An 18,413-nucleotide genomic window follows, 5' to 3' on the forward strand; every position below is an offset into this window, starting at 1 on the left:
GAGGGGGAAAGGGGAGGAGGAGGGGGTTTGCGACAGGGGGCGGCGGCGGTTCTGCCGCTGTGACGGAGCGGAGTTTGGGCCTTGCGGTGCCGCCGGGGCCGGGTGAGTGGCGGCCGTTGCCCGGCAGGGGCGGCGGGGCCAGGGCAGGCCTGTGCGAGCCGCGGCTCGGGGTGACTAAGCGGGGCCGCGGGCGCGCGGGCTGCGGGCCTGAGGGGCAGGGCCTGGAGTGAAAAGGGCAGGGCTTGTGCGTTGTGGGCGTGGTTTAGCGCGAAAGGGGCGGGGCCCTGAGAGAGCGAGGGGCGTGAGTGGAGTGAAAGGGGCGGGGCGTGAAGGGGCGGGGCCTTGGGCGCGAGGCGGGGGCGGGAGGGGCTGAGGGGGAGCCCTGAGGGGAGACCGGGAGGGGCTGGGGCGGCTCCGGGCGGGTCCGCCGGGCTGAGGGTCTCGGGACTTCCTGGGGCGAGAAGCCGCGTTGTTGGAAGGGCGGGAGGGCTCAGATGCCCTCAGGAGGAGCTGTGGAGGCTCTGGAGAAGCGGCACGTCCGTGCTCGCCGGGTGTCCCCCACAGCCAGGGGTCCTCCCAGTGCCCAGCCTGGCATTGCCAGTGTGAGAGATAAGGGGCCATTGAGGTGCATATTGTTGAGAGATGAGCCTGCGAAGTCACTGCAGGTACAAGTAGTTCAAAGTGTGTTTTATTTCTTAAGTGCTTCAACCACTTCGTTATAAGGAAACGCAGAACCTGCGGGCTCCCGCCCAAAAGTCACGGGCTGTGGTTTCATTTTGCCTTTTCTAATTTTTTAATGAAAAGAGAGTGGGGTTTTTGGATAGTTTGTTTTCTCCCGCTTGCTACTCATGCGATTAACATTTAATAATATGTATAACAGGGGAAAAATAATACAGGCACTTGACAATAGATAATTATGCCTCTTCAGTAATATCTCTGAGTAACTGTGTGTCACCATAAGATGTTTTGTGTTAGTAAAAAAAAAAAAAAAAAAGAAAATGTGGTATCAACAGTGTTAATCCAGTTAAATTAGGAAAGAATCACCCTGTGAGGGTGGGGAGGCCCTGGCACAGGTTGCCCAGAGAAGCTGTGGCTGCCCCATCCCTGGAAGTGTCCAAGGCCAGGTTGGACGGGGCTTGGAGCAACCTGGGCTAGTGGAAGAGGTCCCTGCCCATGGCAGGGGGTGGAATGAGATGAGCTTTAAGGTCCCTTCCAGCCCAAACCATTCTGTGATTCTGTGAAATCAATTTGCATGACTTTCTTCTAAATTAAATATCCCGCCTTGTAGAAATACTTGTATTTTATAACTCTGATTTAGGATATTCCAGAGGTGTTTGCAACCACCATCTGAGTTTTAAACTTCAGTTCCTTATTACCTTTCCCACCAAGTTTCTTTTTTCATTCTGTTTGCAGCCCCCCTTGACTTTGATTTTCATTTTAAAGCCTTATTAATCATGAAAATAACATAAAGCAAAATATTTATTTGGGATTTTTTTATCGTCTGTATAGTTCTCCTCTCTGTCTTTTGCCTGATCTATATATAAGGTTTTTGAACTGCTTCCTGTTGTTTATGCAGGAGTCTGGCACTGTGAGGCGTTACCTTAATTGGTTTTTAGATGCTGTCATGAATAACTCAGATAAATAATACAAGTAAGGGTTGGAGTTTGTCATTTCTTGTGTATGAATACGATTCCTTTTCTTTACTCTTCAGCTTTGAGCTTTTCACGGTGCTCCCTTGCCGTGCCTGAAACAAATTTAGTCCTTGTCTGATGTTTTCTCCCTCTTTGAAGTAAATTTCTTCAAAATAAGCCCCCTCGTTTTTCATTTCCTTTTGTGACTGATGTTTGTGAGCCGTTGTCATGTGTGAGTGAGTGAGACATACCTTAGAGATGTTTTTATAAAGTAATTAATGGTGGAACATAAATGTGTTATGGTAGGATCAGGAAATCACAATCATTATCATGTGAAGGAAAATGTCCTAGAAAAGGTGTGAATCTCTTCTGCTTTAACCACCTGGCTGGACTGTGTGAATTTGTGCAGGAGATCTGTCCGTTTACCACACAGGGTGATAATTCAAGTTGATCTTGAACACAGAAGTAAATGTGTTGAGATAATTTCATTTTATTAGGTATTAATTTAGGAACAATAGCCATGTAAAATATTCACAGAGTGATTGCTGCAGAAATTTTATGAGGTTTCAAGTCATAAATTTCCACCTCAAGTAGAATTCCAAAGAGATTCCGCAAAGGAAGGAGGAATTTAATGCCTAAAGTATCAGATTTATCCTTACCATCTAAAATGTGGAATATGGGAAGGAATGGGGGAAGGATTCTTGGTCCTATTAGGTGAGGAACATGCTGGAACATTTTGGAGTTTTCAGCTCAGCCATTGCTGGATGTGTCTTTAAAAATACCACACCTGAGTGAATCATAGGTCACTCCTGCAGGCAACTTCATGCTCTCCAATTTTAGATTCTCTTCTGAAGGAAATGCTTCTGGAGGGTGGAAGAAATGAGGAGTCTGGGTAGAATATCTTGGTCTAACTCTAATCCTTTGGGAAGCTATTTTGTCAGTATGTGCTTCAGTTGCACTTAAAAAATCAGGTGGTAAAAATGCAGGTGTAATTCTCAGTGTTTGATATTCTTTTAAAAACTTGTGGAGATTATAAACTAAACCAAAAATGCCTCACGTACTGACTTCTGCAGTTTCATTCTTTTCTTATATTCTGCTAAGAAGAAATAGTAATTTAAAATATTTGATCTGATGATAAATAACCTTTAGAATTTCTTACAGGTTGGAAGAATGAGCTGTTTTCTTCCTTTGGTAAAAAAGGAGAAATGCTACATTTAAATAAAAGCCAAATACAGATGGATGGCTGCAGGAGCCTGCCTGGAAGTCTCCCTGGTTGATTATGCCAGACTAGAGATGGCAATCCAAAAATCATGCAAAAAGAAAATTCCTATAAGCAGCTGAAGTCCCACTCCCACAGATAAAGGTAATGAGTTTGTTTGTTGTTTTTAATTAAAAGAGTTCTTGTTAGAGAACATGGTAAAACTGCCCTAAAAAGATAAATATTACAGATGAGCGTTGCTCTTAATATAGGTGAGAAAGAAACCCTGGTGTTCTTAAGCATATTTGTTTTCTGGGCAGCTGGGATATCTGTCTGGCCCTTTACAGTTGTGGGTGCTCACACTTCAAGGAGAGATTTGAATTCTTAATAGCTCTTCTTTCTAAGCTCTAATGGATGTTCCAGTGCTGGGATTAAAAGATATGTTCCATTGACATGGGGATAAAGACTTTTTTTTTTTTTACCTTTTCTGAATATGGTTAAGTATTTTTATTGGCACTTAGTAAGTTTTACACTTTGTTTTGAAAGGATTTTATAATATGCAACTTCACAGTCACTGGGCCCTTTTAAGATCAGCCCATCTTGAGCCCGAGTGCAGGGAAAATCAAGACTCGTCCTTTGGTTTTCATTTGTTTGAGAGATGTTGCCATTTCCAGCCTTAATGGGGCACTGAATATTTGCAGTTTAAATTTTATGCCTGTTTTTGGAGGCACAAAAGAATTTAGGTCTTAGTAGTTTTAGCAGTGTAGAGAAAGGATTTGGTCCCAGTTCTCCTATCTTTAGCAGTAGTCCCCAGTAATAGTAACCTTTGGTTTTATTTCCAGCAAAGTCATATTGCTGTCATTAATATAATATTGGAACTGTAAACTTCTTCCCAGCATGGTAATTCTTCATTTTAATATCTCACTGGGACAGTTTTGTCCAGCTGAATTTGCATTTTCCAAGTAAGTTTAATAATGGTGGTATTAACTCTAAAAATGGGTGTTGTGCTTGTGTTGTTTTCTAGTTGCTTGTTAAGTTCAGTAACAGCAAAATGTTTTATTTCTAGGTAACTTCAAAGAGAAATACCCAGTGGTGCTTCAGTTTTTATTGCTATGAGTGGTGACATAGAGCATTTTCTGGAACGTTGCATGCCCTCATGATGAAGATCTCCCTCCTGCAGCAGATGTACAAGGATGTCCTGGCAGGAATTCCCTTAGCCAAGGAAAGCCATCATTATTCCTCTTTACTTACTCTGAGTGTTGAGCAGCCAGCAGGAGGAGATGAATCCTGTCACCAGAGGCATCTCCCACCTCCTGCTGCTGGTACTGGGAGCCATCAGGACACTGATATGGTTGTCCCTGCAGCAGATGATTTATCAAAGAGCTTTGCCAGCATGAGCTCCTCGTTCTGTCCCCGAGAAGTGATGCTGCTGCAGTTAACCCTGATCAAGATGATGGTGGCCAAAGCAGAGTCCCAGCAAATCGAATCCAGCACGAGACTGAAGTACTGTGAGATCTTTGTCCTTCTTCTGAAGGAGGCAAAAACTGACTCAAAACTGGTAAGCTTTGTAAACTTGTGGAAGATTTTTGTGAGAGAAGGGAAAATAAAAAGGGACGTGCCTTAGGTGCTTTTCCTTTCCACGTGTCCCCAGGTTTCTCTGCTCGGTCCCCACGATCGGCTCTTATCCCACCTGGCTTCCCAAAGTTTGGCAGCTCTGGTGTATTTCCAGCTGAAGGAAGAGGTGAGTATGGCACAACTTCATAACTGAAAAAATGACTGAGCCTGCAGGTCTCTCCATTTGACTCTACAGCAAGTTTTTATAGTGTTATTATTTTCCAAGAAATTAAGCTGTTTTAGGAGGAGCCTGGAATATGGAAAGCAAGGAGATCAGATGTGTAGCAGAAGTGTGGAATGTCTTATATATAAAAATCTGGAATTCCATGAAACTCTTTTAGGGTAAAATGTGTGTAGATGACAAGAAATACTCTCTTTAAGGTTGCAATACAGGTATTTCATTATCAGTATTTTTACAGTTCCTTGATATTTGTTAGGTGATGCATTAGATAACAAGTGACAACCTCTTGGAAGTTAATCAAATGTTTTTCTGTATTTTCTTGTTTCAATGTTCCAGTTTCTTGAGGGTTTTTTTGATGTATATTTAGTGAATATGTATTGCAGCCTCCATGGTATCATTTCTGAACATAGATTTATCTCAGAACTATGTTTGTAATATTTCTTGCCAAGTTGTCTGGGTCTGGGAGTTATGAATTCAGATATGATCTGTTTACAGCATTATCTGATTTTGGGTGGGTCTCATGGCATGGGGAGGTTTGGTTTTTCCTTTCTGGAACATCCAGATAATTTCTATTGCATTGCTTGTGTGACTTCACGCTTGTAACTAGAGGCCTAAGTACTTTAAAGGCATTGGACAGAGAGATTGTTTCTACCTGTGTTTTGTCTGTGCCTACATTTGAATCTTTTTACTGTACAATTTAAAATCATTGGTGTTACGATTTAATTTAATTTGCATAGCAATTGGAAACATATGTGATTTGTTTTTTGAATCATTTTTCTTAGAATGCATTAAATGTCACCTGGCTCAGCTTTACTCTGAACGCTCTCTTGGGATTTCCCGGGAATACCCCGGTTGCAGATTGCCTGTGGACTCTGACAGCGGTTATCAAGGAGACCCTGAGAGACGCGGTTTTACCCAAAGCAGGTACTGGGGCGATTTTGTGACGGTACCGCCAGGGGGAGCGATATCACCTGGAATTCATCGGGAGCGTGGGCTCTGGAACACCCACTCCCTTCCTTTGAAAGGGGGTATAAAGTGCTATTAAGATGTACTGGTTTAAACATACTTAAAATCTGAAAGTAGTCCCAACACTTACTTTTACTCCTTATCCACTGATTTATCTGATTGTGTTACACATCAGCTCAATAATGTGTTTTTTGTTGCCATAGGGGTTTTGAAGAAGTTGTTGGCTCCTCTTGATGCTGTGCTTGAAGGATTTTATAATGCCATCCTGTTCCATCAGTTTGACAGTCACCACTATACTTCACCTTATTCTGAAGCTACAACCAACCTGATCAGTTTTATAGATCTACTGGAAGCACTTTTGGCCTCCAGAACTGAACTGGAATTACCACTGAGGTGCCAGAGAGTGTTGTTTTTGAAAGTTTCTTATATCCTGAACCTCATTAGCTCATCAATTCCCTATGTAATCAAGAAGAAATTCATTTTGCTCCTTAAAAAATGTGTCCTTCACAAGTCTAGAGAAGATGCTAGAAGTGGATCAGTGTCCTTACAAGCCCTGCCTTTGTGTGAGGATGTGCTTGCACTGAGCAATGCTGTTCTGCAGGTTGTGAGTTTAACTTGGCTTAATCAGATCCCACTCGATGAAAAGTCCAGCTACTTTGGAAGCAGTGAACCTGCTCCTGGAGATGATCCTCAAGGTGGTTCTGACCAAACTGTTCTCAGAGCCTTAAGTCTGGTTGTGCTTAAAGCACTGGAATTCAAGATTCACAACTCCACAGCAGAAGCAGAAATCAAAGGTAACAGTCCTTTTTTAGTTTTGCTCGTTAAGCAGAAGGTTTTAAAGCTTTCAGATTTTGTAATCACAGCTCATTAAGGCTGTAAATAATTTCAACTGAATTAGTGGTGATGGGAGGGAGGAAGGAAAGAGAAGACCCACCCAAAGAACCTGCTGGTGCTGTGTCCTGCCTAACTGGTTGTCTCCTTGCATTTTATCCAATCCCTGCAATTTAGGGGGGCTGGAAACAGCTGCATTTGGGATTGAAAACTTTTCCTGTTTGGAACATGTGTTAATACTTGAAATAGCTGAGCCAGATTGGGAACATCAGGCTCTTCTCCAGTTGGAAAAGAAGTGAGTCCATAGCACAAGCATCTGTTCGGGGTGGGGAACTGAAAGGAACTGCAGGTAACACTCTTCTCTCTCTAACATGGAGGTAGAACTTTAGGTACCAATATGTATTTATTTTATTGAAAGTACAAGGCATTACTGTCAGACAAGTAATTTAATGAGGCAAAATCAACAGTGTGATAGAAAGGTAAATAAAAATAACGAAGCTCCAAAGTAAGGCACAGGGAAATTATGGGACTTACCATGTAATCGTAGAATGGCTTAGATTGGAAGGGACCTTAGAGATCAGCCAGTTCCAAGCCCCCTGCCATGGGCAGGGACACCTTCCACCAGACCAGGTTGCTCCAAGCCCCATTCAGCCTGGCCTTGGACAGACTTCCAGGGATGGGACAGCCACAACTTCTCTGGGCAACCTGTGCCAGGGCCTCCCCACCCTCACAGGGAAGAATTCCTTCCCAATATCCCATCTAACCCTGCCCTCTGGCAGTGGGAAGCCATTCCCCCTTGTCGTGTCCCTCTAGGCCCTTGTCCAAAGTTCCTCCTCAGTGCTCTTGGAGCCCCTTTAGGCACTGGAAAGGGCTCTGAGGTCTCCCTGGAGCCTTCTCTTCTCCAGGTGAACCCCCCCAGCTCTCCCAGCCTGGCTCCAGAGCAGAGGGGCTCCTGACTTTGGACCCTTCTCCAGGCTGAACAGCCCAGCTCTCCATGTGTCCGTGTCACCCCACATCTCCATGGCAGAGGTGCCCAGCCCTCAGAGCATCTCCATGGCCTCCTCTAGACTTGCTCCAACAGGTCCACATCCTTCTTATGTAAAGTGGTTGTGTCCTTCACCCTGACTGATGGGTCTATCCCTTCAATTAGTAGTTGTGAGCATACCTTGAGCATTCCTCTCATACCTCCCTACCCGAGTGTCCTGAGCTCATGGATCAGACTGGGAGAAGGGCAGCCCTGGCTGCTGTGCCGGGCGATGCCACGAGGCAGCAGCGGGGTGGGATGGCAGGGAATGTGTTCCTGGGGGGAGAGGACGCGTTGCTGTGTCACCCTGGGAGCCCGGGAGCAGCCCTTCTCCCGTGCTCTAATGAGGCAGTGGGGTGAGGCTTTTTGCCTGAGAGACCTTCCTGGAATCCCAGCTTCCCACTCGCCTTTTTCCATCTGGGAGCACGTGATGCGCTTCTGATGCTGCGCTGGGTGAATGTGGACGTGCAGATTCCACGATCAAAGCAGAGTGCTGTCCTGGATTGCATGGAAAAAATGGAAAGCCAGTTTCAGTTCAGTTCTGAAGCAGTGCTTCCAGTCAGATACAAGTGAGAATGGGCACTCCTGTATTTATTAGTTATAAATTTTTTTTGCCACATCTTTCTTTCTAAACAAGGATGCAATTTTACAGCGTTTTAAATGCACTGAGACATTTTAGTACAAGTTCTAGATGTTATTTAAACGTGTAGCTAAAATGTTATTTTACTTTCTATATTTTTGCACTGTTTAGGAAGTCTAAAAGTCACTTTTTAATTCATCTGTGCAAAAGAGCCACAGACTTCTGTAAGACAGCTTCTGACACTTTTTCCAGATTTTGGAAGATGTTATATTTGTGATGTCAGTAGCATTCTTAAAGTTTTTAAGTATTGTAGAGAATATTTAACTTATGATCCACCTTCTGAAAAATGTATATATTGTCTAAGAACTAGTGAAAAGAACAAATGTAGGTTATATCTATTTTAGATGTCTCTGTGAAAATTCATTCTCAAAGAAAAAAAGTCTCCTTTCTTTTCCAGATTCATGACACAAAAATGAGTTCTTTAATTAGATTCAAATACCCCAACTGTCAAGAGGAATTTCAGGTTGAGAGGGAATGGTGCTTCTATTTTAGTGACATTAATTGAAGTGGTTAAAACAAGCACCAAAATTCTTTAATATGGTAACTCCCCTTCCAGGAAGCTGGTTGATCCTTTTTTTTTTTTTTTCCAACATGAATTAAAGTGGCTTAACTTTAATTCATTTCAATTTTGAGAGTCATTTCCCGATAGCTTTGATTTATAGGGAAGAATTTCGATCTAAATAATAACTATTAATAACAAAGATAACTTGATGTTCCTGTTATTTGCTAGGAGAAATAGCAAATCTTAAACTCAAACATTAAGGAAAATCACGTAGTGATGTGGTGGTGAGTAAAACTGATTTCAAGGTTGCAGGAAGTTTTTCTGTTTTCTAAGCATTGAATGTGTGCTGTGTTACCTCAAAAACTGATATTTAGTACCAGGATGTAGTACATTATTAGTATTGAAGATATAAGTTTTTTGACTCAAGGGAGTCTCTCTAATGATTATAAATAGTTATTTTTATGAGTAAGCTACTGCACTAAAATGGCAAGAACTAACCTAGAAAATTTGATGCTGTGTCAAATCAGTTGAGCTAAGGAAAGATAAATGCATTCATGAACTGTTATTCACTGTTAATTTGAAAAATAAAAGGTGTATATGTTGTTTGGCAACAAAAAAACTCATATAGCAAAATTCATGGTTACTTCCTTTTTTTTTTTTTTTTTTCAGGAGACTTTGAGAGTTCCATGTCCCAGCTGTTGATGTTCTGGAGGAGTCACCTAAAGCCTTTCCCACAGTCTCACCCAATTGTGCACCACTGTGAATGGCTCTCCTTGATTTTCATAGAGCAAGATGATGACATGTGGGAAGCTGCTAAAGCTTTATTACTCATTTATTTAAAATTGGATAGGTTAGTGTACTTTTTTTTTGACAGAACTATGAAGAATTGTAATTTAGTGAGGCTGTTGTGATATAAATAACATTCCCATTGGTTACTTTTATATAAATCAGAGTTATTTTTGATAATTTAAACCCCCCAAACCTCAGGGCAATGTGATAATGTGTGATGTAAGAGCTGATGATTTGTTTAAATCTCTTTTTGGATTGAAACAGGGGAGTTGTGAAACAATTTCTTACTAAATACTTTATCATATCCTGTAATTCAGGATAATTGACTTCACACCTAAAATAGTGGTTAGACAGATAAAAAGCAACACTGTTTTCTTAAAACACAGAGTTAGACAAGAATGGGATCTTAGACTTAAACTTCAAGAATTCCAAGGATTGGGCCCATAGGAATTGTAGCTACTTGATAAAAACTTAATTGCTAACAACTGAAATGTGTTCTTCATGGATTTGTTCTGGACATTCAGTGCTTCATTGTTGTTTAAATTACCATACAAGATATTATCCTAATTTATACAAGTCCCTCAAGCTTCAGGTGTGAAGATATGGAAGTAATGAAAACACAAATCCTTCTTAGACACTTAAGCACATTGGAAGAGTGGCCTACTTTAGTTAACATCCTGAAAGTGTTCAGGTTTACAAAATTATTGATATAATATTATTTTATATTATGTTAAAACACAGTTGATGTGTTGTACCTTTGATTATTCCAGGATGTTTCCTAAGGAGTAGTGCCCTTTAAGCCCTGCTTTAAGTGCTTTGGCTTCCTGAACTGTCCAATCTCCAAGCCCCACGTGCTTTCGTTCCTTCTTGTTCTGATACAAAAACTGCTTTTTTTTGTTTTTTACTTTTTGACAAAATTAAAAAGAGCAAGAATACCACCTTCTGGACACAGCTGTTTTTAAAAAGAAACTTGTAAACTTCCATTTCGTTGAGTGTATTTCATGACTTGCTTTCCAGGTTACGACACGATGCTGCTGGTAACTTAAGCCAAGAAGAGGAGGACTCCTGGAACATCCATACTCATGCAGGTGGATACAATCCACACTGTATCTTCTTATTTTTTCTGGAAAAGATTGCATTTGATTCCTCAGTGCTTCTAGATTTTTTGATTTCATCAGAAACTTGCTTTCTGGAGTACTTGGTAAGGTATTTAAAGCTGCTTAGGAGAGAGTGGCACCAGTTCGTAGCTGTCTGTAACCATTTTGATACCAAACACGGCGCTTTGCAGTCCGTGTCTCCTGCCAAGCCACCCCATCCAGAAGAGCAAAGCTGTGTGACTGATGAGAGTTTGCAAAACGCCGGTTGTGAACCAGCCCCACCGACTCCGCTGTCTTTGTGTTCCTCTCCCGATGGCTGCGTGTTTACAGCAGAGCGAGGTGCTAATGAAGCCGAGTCTGACTCACTGATAAGCGCCGATAGCGCGGCTCTGCCGGGGGCTCTGCCGGGCTCCCTTCAAAGCCTCGTTAATTACGACAGCTCAGAAGACTCCGAGTTGGAATCAGATGGAAAAGAGTGCTTGGTAAACACAAAGCAGGTGCCTGCAAACAATGAGGGTGAGAAGAGGAGAAGAGGAACTGGTTGCAGCTTCACGGCTGATAACTGGAAAATCTGCACATCTGAAGTGTTGCCTCTGAAACAGGAGGGATCTCATCCCTCATCCTGTTGGACTTGTATGACGTCCTTGGATAACATCATTCCCTTAAGAATAATGCTTTATAAATCAACCGAGTGCTTGGAAGAGCTACAACAAGCTATTTCTAGGTTGCAGAGAAGAAATCTTTTCCCATATAATCCGACAGCGTTGTTGAAACTACTGAGCCACATTGAGAAGATGAGGAAAAACATGAATCCACAATAATCCAAAGCATTCTGGTGGGGTTTTTTTAACTGGTACACCAGGGAATATTTCCATGAGACTAATGACTTCTGCAGCTCATGCCTCTTGCACTAGTCAGTGTATTTAACCTCAGGCAGGATAAACATGTTTTTGGTTGACACTTTAAAAATCTACAGTTGGAGCCAGTGATATGATCCATGACCTGAGAGTCCTGGGCTTATTCATGGTATGTATGTCAGTGTACAGTATATAAGGATTAATTGTTAGGCATTCAAAATTTGATAATAAATGGCTGATGTGAAAGCACATCAAAAATACATGATACTTAAAATATTGTCAGTTATGCTTAATGTCATTCTGTTTATGAATTCATGGCCAAATTGGTAGTGGGTTATGGACTACAGGGTGGAGTTAATGCAACACTTCACAGAATACTCTCAGTTGGAAGGGATCCACAAGGATCATCGAGCCCAACTCTTACATGAATGGCCTGGACAGGGATCAGACCCCAGCCTTGGTGTTATTAACACTGTGCTCTAACCAGGTGAGCTCATCTCAGGGTCTTGACTGCTTAGAGGCTGAGCTAAATAAAAGTGAGAGTTGTGGTGTTTATACTGTGTGTTCAGCATCAGTGCTTGGCTCTAAGTGCACCTTCACATGTGTATATTACTTTAATTAAAAGAAAAGGTAGATGTGAAACTAATGCATAAATTGTCTAATTATGGAACACTTCAGTGGAGGATTATATCTTAATTAAGTTTAGGTAGTGTAGAAGTGAAATTCCAACAGAATTTCCTGCATCCATTGTGCATTTCATGTAAGTAGAGAATGTACACTTAATAAATTTGTTAATTCAGAAAGATAATTAAAATTAAGTGACTCCAGTGCAGTGAGATGGATATTTAAGATACTAAATTATATTTTTTTTTATTAGATGTAATTTGAATAACCTGAAAAGTGAGTGTCTGAGAGTTTGCTTGAGGGGAGCAAGTTCAGAACAGGATGCAGCTCAGTGTGTGCACTTTGCAGGAAGGCACCTCATGTTGGGACATTTAAAGAGCAGCTTGTAGTGATCCTGCAAGGGTTGGGCAGAGGGAAAGTACTGACAACAGGAATGCTGGAAACATCTCAGACCTCCTCAGAACTGTGAGAAAGAGTTTTCCTTCTAGGATCTTCTCTTGAAGGTAAGTGCTTGGTTCTCAATCAGAACAGAGCGTGTCCGCTCTTCCATTTAAGTGGCTATTTAGTGTTAAATTAAAATAAATACTGAGGTGAGACAAAAAGAGTGTGTGGAGCAGGTGACTGACCCACAAATCTCTGTGGCCATCTTCTAGTCTTGAGCTCTGAACTGGTGAATCAACACTTTTGGCAGGGGAAGAAAACTGGGTGAAGCTTATGGGATAATTTAGCTGGAAATTACTCTCCAGGATGACAGTGGTAATCACTTGGCAGTTAGATGGGAAGGAGTGATCCTCTTCACTGGCCTGAAGGAGATCTGAATATTCTGAGTGTTCACTGTACTTTGGGCTCTCCCTGAGATAACTGTTGTTCAGAGGAGTGGGTGAGAATGTCAAGGAATGGAACCCTTTCCATTCATGCCTGCAGAGACTTAGTTAAGAACTACCCTTGCAGTTGTCCAGGGTACAGACATGCCTGGTTTCTCTCCACTGTTTGAACTCAGTTGTGCTCTGGATGCTGAGTTGCTCATTTCTATCAGGACTAAGATCCCTCTGGGCATATTCAAAGATGCAACTCCAGACAACTTGGGAACTTTTCGGTTCAAACATGGGAAGTGCCTTTGGCGAGGTGCTTGAGCAAGTGTTTCTCAAGATCACGATTGTAAAAGTAGGTAGGTAGGTATATTTCAGTGAAATCTTTTCCACTCTCCTCACTGCTTTTCTAATCTAGCCTTTGCTGACTAGTTTATTTAAACTGAGCAATTCCCTTGTTTTCACTGAACACAGGACTGTTCAGCATTTCTTGATCTAGGCTTGGCCGGTTGGAAGCACCTAAATTGCAACAGTGTTTCTCAGACACTGATACGATAAGGTCGGTGGGAAAGGTAAAATGAGGAGATAATTTTGGATGAGTCCTTGTCTTCTTGTTTATCAGTAATTACTACAACTATCTAAATGTTTTTAAAGTAAAAAGTTTAGACATCTCAGTGTGTAAAATTTAGCAAGAAATGTAGGAGCCACAGCTTGATTTTTTTTTTTTTTTTTTTTTTAATACAGCAAATTCAATTGCAATCCAACTGTATGTAATTCTTACAGGCTGTTTGTGTGCCCAGTTGGTTATTAGTAGTGATCATTCCCACATGTTTCCCTTCTCAGAAAGCCATTGTTTTAATTCTCAGGATTTCTCAGTTGTAAAAGTGAGTAAATGTGGTTTGTATCTGGCAACTAGATACCTTAATGTGTTGATATTTTACCATTTATGAACTGTAGGACCTGAGGTGGAGTTAAATCAATGTGAGTCAAAGTTTTTTTATTGTACCATATATTTTAATTATTTTACTGTACTATATGTCAAAATGAGTGTGAGCTGTGAAGGTGGGTATTAGTTCTATGGCTGTATTCAAAAAGCCAAGCACAAAGAAAGCACCTGGCAAAAGAAATTGTATTTTAATCCATTGAGTATATGAGGTGGGATGGTTGGGTTTTGGTTGGAGGTTTTTTTTAAAGCCTAAAATTTTTAGACAGAGCTGTTATTTCATTGCTAGAACAAATTAATTCAGCTGCAGAACGTATTACCCATGTAAATATTAGGAATTAGGTCATTACTAGGATATTTATGTGCCTTACCTTTGGATATTGGTATCTATCAACTTTTCTTGTATTATGTCAAAGCAAGAAACAGAATAAATCAGGTGGCCTTTGTGGAGACAGTTTTCTATGTGAGGACTTACCCTGAAATGTCCACAGTCCCCATTCTTGCTGTTGTTTTGAGGATTTTACTTTCAACATCAATAGAATAAATTATGTTTTAATGAGGTAAGCAGTTGGCAGTAGAAGTTGCTCACAGGATGTGCTTTTTAAAAAGAATATTTTTTTAACTTGAATGTTTCTAGAGCTTGATTGCAGCAGTTACAGCTGAATCCAGGTTGTGGTTCTTCAAACTGGATTTTCTCCAATAATTTTACGACTGCTTTCCATTCTACTTTTAAGACTTGTAGTACAAGTTTTAATCCTGTAATACAAGAATAAAAACCAACCTTGGGAAATTCTATACTTATGATACCCTTGTAAAGCTGGGAATAAGGAGCCTTGGCTGTTCCCTGGTTTATCACTGCAGGATAAGCTTTGTTTGTACTTCTTCCAGAGTTAGTGTGGGATGGTGTCTGAAGTCACAATCAGGGATTTATCAGCGTCCGTAGGAGTGAAAATATTGTGGTCATTACAGTGCTGCTTCTCGGTATTTTCCCTTAGGGTTGTCCAAAGGAGTTTGTAAATTCTTGTTGTATTTTGTACAACTCCTTTAGGCCACCTGCTTCACTCTGAAGTCTTGTTAGAAGCCAACAGTGTGTGTCAGAGTGGATAACAGGCAAGCTTTTACTGTCACCAGCTCAGCATCAGGCATGGGCCTGGACTTGGTTGGGAAACATCTCAGGGATTTAAGCTTTTTCAAGCCATTATCTTCTTAAATGTTGTGTAAATTAATTTATTGCTGTTAAGTGTCAGAGATGCTCTTTAATAGAGAGCTGGCTGGCTGCTGGCTCACAGCAAGGGTGGAAGGAATACAGGAATATATTTTATGGCAAAAATCTTGCATGGAGAATTACAATATCCTTAGTTATTGTTGGTTCCTGCTTTCCAAAACATGAGTTTTGTCAGTCAGCAGTGTCCTTTTAGGAGGAAGACTGGGAAAAAACGTGAAATGTCTGAAAGTAGAACACACAACCTCAAAAGTGAGCAGTGCTGAATGTTGGCTCCCTTAAAGTTTGTAGGGAAGATTTCCATGTACACATCCTGAAATTCTGTCAGGAGTTGTAGCTGCCAATTGGAGTTGTCCAGGGATCTGTCCCATCTCATCCTGGTGCTAAAGAGTTGAAACCTGATCACTTTTTATGGAGTTTAAAAGAAGTTCCAAATGCCCATGGCTAATTAGAAGGAAGTAATAGCTACATGTTAAAAAATGAATAATAATTTGAAGTCTATTTTGCAAAAATAGAGTATATTGATCAAGGAAGAAAGATTTGTTGTCAAATGACAAAATGCAGTGTCTTTATTTGCTTGCTGATTTTTATCTCCAAATATAACCTTCAAATGGGTTTGTCAGCTCTTAGAATAACTTTGTCACTGCAGACCTTTTATGGCTCTTTCCTGTTGGGGTTTAACTGAAACAGAAATTAATGTTTTCTGGAAACTTACCTGCAGTACTTGGTTTCCTTGATGGTATTTATATACTTCAGGAAAATCACGTGTGAAAGCAGTGTTCTCTTTCTGCTGACTTTCTGTGAGAGTTGGGTGAAGATCCATTGAGCAGCAAATGTAAAACTCAACCAGTTTTTTTAAAAATTATTTATCTCCTTGAGAGAAAATCCGGTACTTGGTCACCTTCAACAGAGCATTGGTCCCTCTAAGGGGGGCCACCTCATTCTTCACCTCAGCTAAAATTATTGACCAGCATGATGCCCGTGTTTCCTGGATTTGTCATTTAGGAGCTGCTGCAGAGGTGGGAGTTGCTGGGTGTGAAGCATCAAAGGAGTTGCCTTTCAGTTGCACCAAGCAAATGCTTGTATTTTGTGTTCTCTGTGGGTGGATCAAGATTGATGCTCCGAGAGTCTCCCAGGAATGTAATCAAATGTTTGCAGCATTGTCTTACCTGCAAGTGTTACAAATTGTTGAGGTTTATTTTCATACAGTTGTTAAACCAGTGCTTCCAGCTCCAAGGATCAACAAGGCTTTGCTTTTTTTTTAATCCTGTGTTATTTGGACTGTTGGAAATGAATTAAGAAACTCTCTGAACTGATTGGATTAATTGTTAAATCTCTTAGTGTTGCAGCCAGAAGATTGTGTGTAGTAGTCTCCTGCATCTTAACATAGGAGTGTTATTTGGGGGGAATACAGTATCTGGAGTGGAAAGGGTGAATTATAGAAGTCAATCCTTTTATATATATATATATATATATATATATATATATATATATATGTTATTTTTTTTGCTTTGTAAGCACCCAAAGTTACTCTCCTTGCTAAATTTACCTTTTCAAATATATTGGAACAAACTCAGTGCAAGTACTTTCTATAGCTGTGCAGTTATATCCAAATTGCTCTGGTGTTTCTGGTTGCTGGAAAGGGGGATTTGACAAGTATGGACAAGTTGATTGCTAAACTGAGTGGAAAGAAAAAAACCCTCCTCACCAAGGATAATTTAAAGACAACACAGGACCAGGGTTTTGCATAAAGAAAGCCAACTAAATCATGTGTACATCTCTGTGCCTCTGGGTTTGAGAGGATTGTTCCTTCCTGTCCAGGAGGGTTGTTGATACACTCTGTGTTCAGGATTTAAATTAAACACAGCCCAGGGTTTGGAGCTTGAAAGAGGGAGTATAATTGTGGTGTTCCTGCCCCTCAATTGAGTGTGTGAGAGAAGCTGGTTACAAGGCATTCCCCAGGGAATGTCATTGTCTTTTCCTGGAGCCTTTTTCCTAAGGCACATCCAAAGCCTATGGCAGCTCGGATCAGCAGTAGAGTGTGTTGGTGTTCCTTCACTTCACTTTCTCCTCCCAGAATTGTTGCTGACATCCTCTCTTTATCCAGTTGTCATCTTCCTTATTATTATTAAAGCCCAGATTGTCGAAGTAGTGAGTTTTCTAATTCTGACTAAAATTCACGGGAACCAAGTTCCGAAACGATAATTTTAAAAGATTGGAGAGTTCTGAAGATTTCAACCTATGTGTTCAAATCCTGTCTCCTGATTTAGTCCTGCAGTGGCATTCATGGGTGATAAATATTTATTACCTTAATGCTTGCTGTGTTCAAAATCAGGTATCTAGTCTTCAGTTATGACAGAATGCATTACTAATTACTAATTAATTAATAACGAAGCCGCTCCTTAGTGAACATCTCCCTGTAGGGATCTGGATTATGAATCAGGTCATACTGGTAAGAAAGGGCTTGAGGAAAAAAGCTTTTTGAGATATTGTAAATAGACTTCTTCATCCCTGTTTATGTAAGGAAAGGTTGGTCTATTAGGAGAAGGTTTGAATTCCTGTGGAGAGGAGCTTAGTTTTTAAACTGCAGATTGCAAGGTTGTGAGTTATGATATTATGTCCTTGGAATGATTAATTTTCAGGTATTTATTGAGTCTTGAGGAGTAAAAAAATATAGGAATGTCAAGTTGTTCTACTTTAATCTTGAAGGAGTGGCAAGCAGGTGGGTTCCACTGGTGGTGAAAAGAGAATTCAGAGGCCAAATTATTAGTTTTGTATCAAATTGATTCCTGCTCTTTCTCCATGTATACATATGGCTGAGATTTGATTAACTGTCTGCTATTGAGATAATCAATTAGCAAAAACAGTTTGGCACTAAATAGCAGTATATTTAGAACTTTTTTTTGGCTCCCCAGATTAATTCAAGGGTTTTTTTTATATGAAAGAAAACAAAAGAAACCCTTAGGGGTTTGGGGAATGGTTTTGGTGTGGTTTTTTTCTTCTTCCCCTTTCAGGTACCACCACACACAACAGCTCTGATTGTAGAAGTTTAAGGTTTAATACTGTCTCAAAGATTTGCCAACAGGGTTTTCCCTACTGAGAAAGTTAACTAATACTATTAACTCTCTTATGTAACTGCTTGGAAGCTCAAAGGAGAGCTCACACCCAGTGGATTCACTGTAATTTATTGTATCTGTTTAACTGGCTGGAAAATACGGAGGTGAATTGTGACATTTTGTGAAAGAAGCGAATTTTTCTTGTTTTGTTCTAATACTCTTTTTTACTGAGAACTTATACATAATTTCCAGTGATATGTAAAATAATTGAGTCAAATCCATGCCCCCATTATCTAGTTATATTTAGTTATCTTATTATATTTGGTTATATTTAATTTTCCGGTGATTGAGTAGTTGTTCTGCTGCAAGTAAGGAGTAGTAACACTTAGATTTTTAAATTTTCTCATGGAGATGTACAGACTAAGGTGG

The 18,413-nt window shown here is 40.6% G+C and overlaps 2 protein-coding genes across 3 annotated transcripts in view; both read left to right on the plus strand.

Moving 5' to 3' along the window:
• The first annotated feature begins 85 nt into the window (after positions 1 to 85).
• Positions 86 to 12,162, plus strand: LINS1 (lines homolog 1). Of its 2 annotated transcripts, none has more exons than XM_027714718.2 (8): positions 86 to 102; positions 2,793 to 2,994; positions 3,896 to 4,387; positions 4,481 to 4,570; positions 5,407 to 5,548; positions 5,794 to 6,384; positions 9,257 to 9,437; positions 10,394 to 12,162. In XM_027714718.2, the coding sequence occupies exons 3-8, from the start codon at positions 3,986 to 3,988 to the stop codon at positions 11,292 to 11,294; spliced, it is 2,307 nt and encodes a 768-aa protein (XP_027570519.2). In that variant the 5' UTR covers positions 86 to 102; positions 2,793 to 2,994; positions 3,896 to 3,985; the 3' UTR covers positions 11,295 to 12,162. The 2 variants fall into 2 exon arrangements, with proteins under 2 accessions (XP_027570519.2, XP_039245083.1); XM_039389149.1 differs by lacking the exon at positions 10,394 to 12,162 and adding an exon at positions 6,599 to 6,716 and having other exon boundaries at positions 9,257 to 9,349.
• A 212-nt stretch (positions 12,163 to 12,374) lies between these two features.
• The window catches only part of CERS3 (ceramide synthase 3), a 45,094-nt gene continuing 39,055 nt past the window's right edge, over positions 12,375 to 18,413 (plus strand). Inside the window, exon 1 of the mRNA XM_027714722.2 lies at positions 12,375 to 12,457. The gene's annotated coding sequence lies outside the window, so the exon portion shown is untranslated. The remainder of the gene's footprint in view (positions 12,458 to 18,413) is intronic.

Source organism: Pipra filicauda, unplaced genomic scaffold (assembly GCF_003945595.2).
Source record: "Pipra filicauda isolate LSUMZ 115617 unplaced genomic scaffold, ASM394559v2 scaffold70_size2993248_pilon, whole genome shotgun sequence".
Classification (NCBI taxonomy): Eukaryota; Metazoa; Chordata; class Aves; order Passeriformes; family Pipridae; genus Pipra; species Pipra filicauda.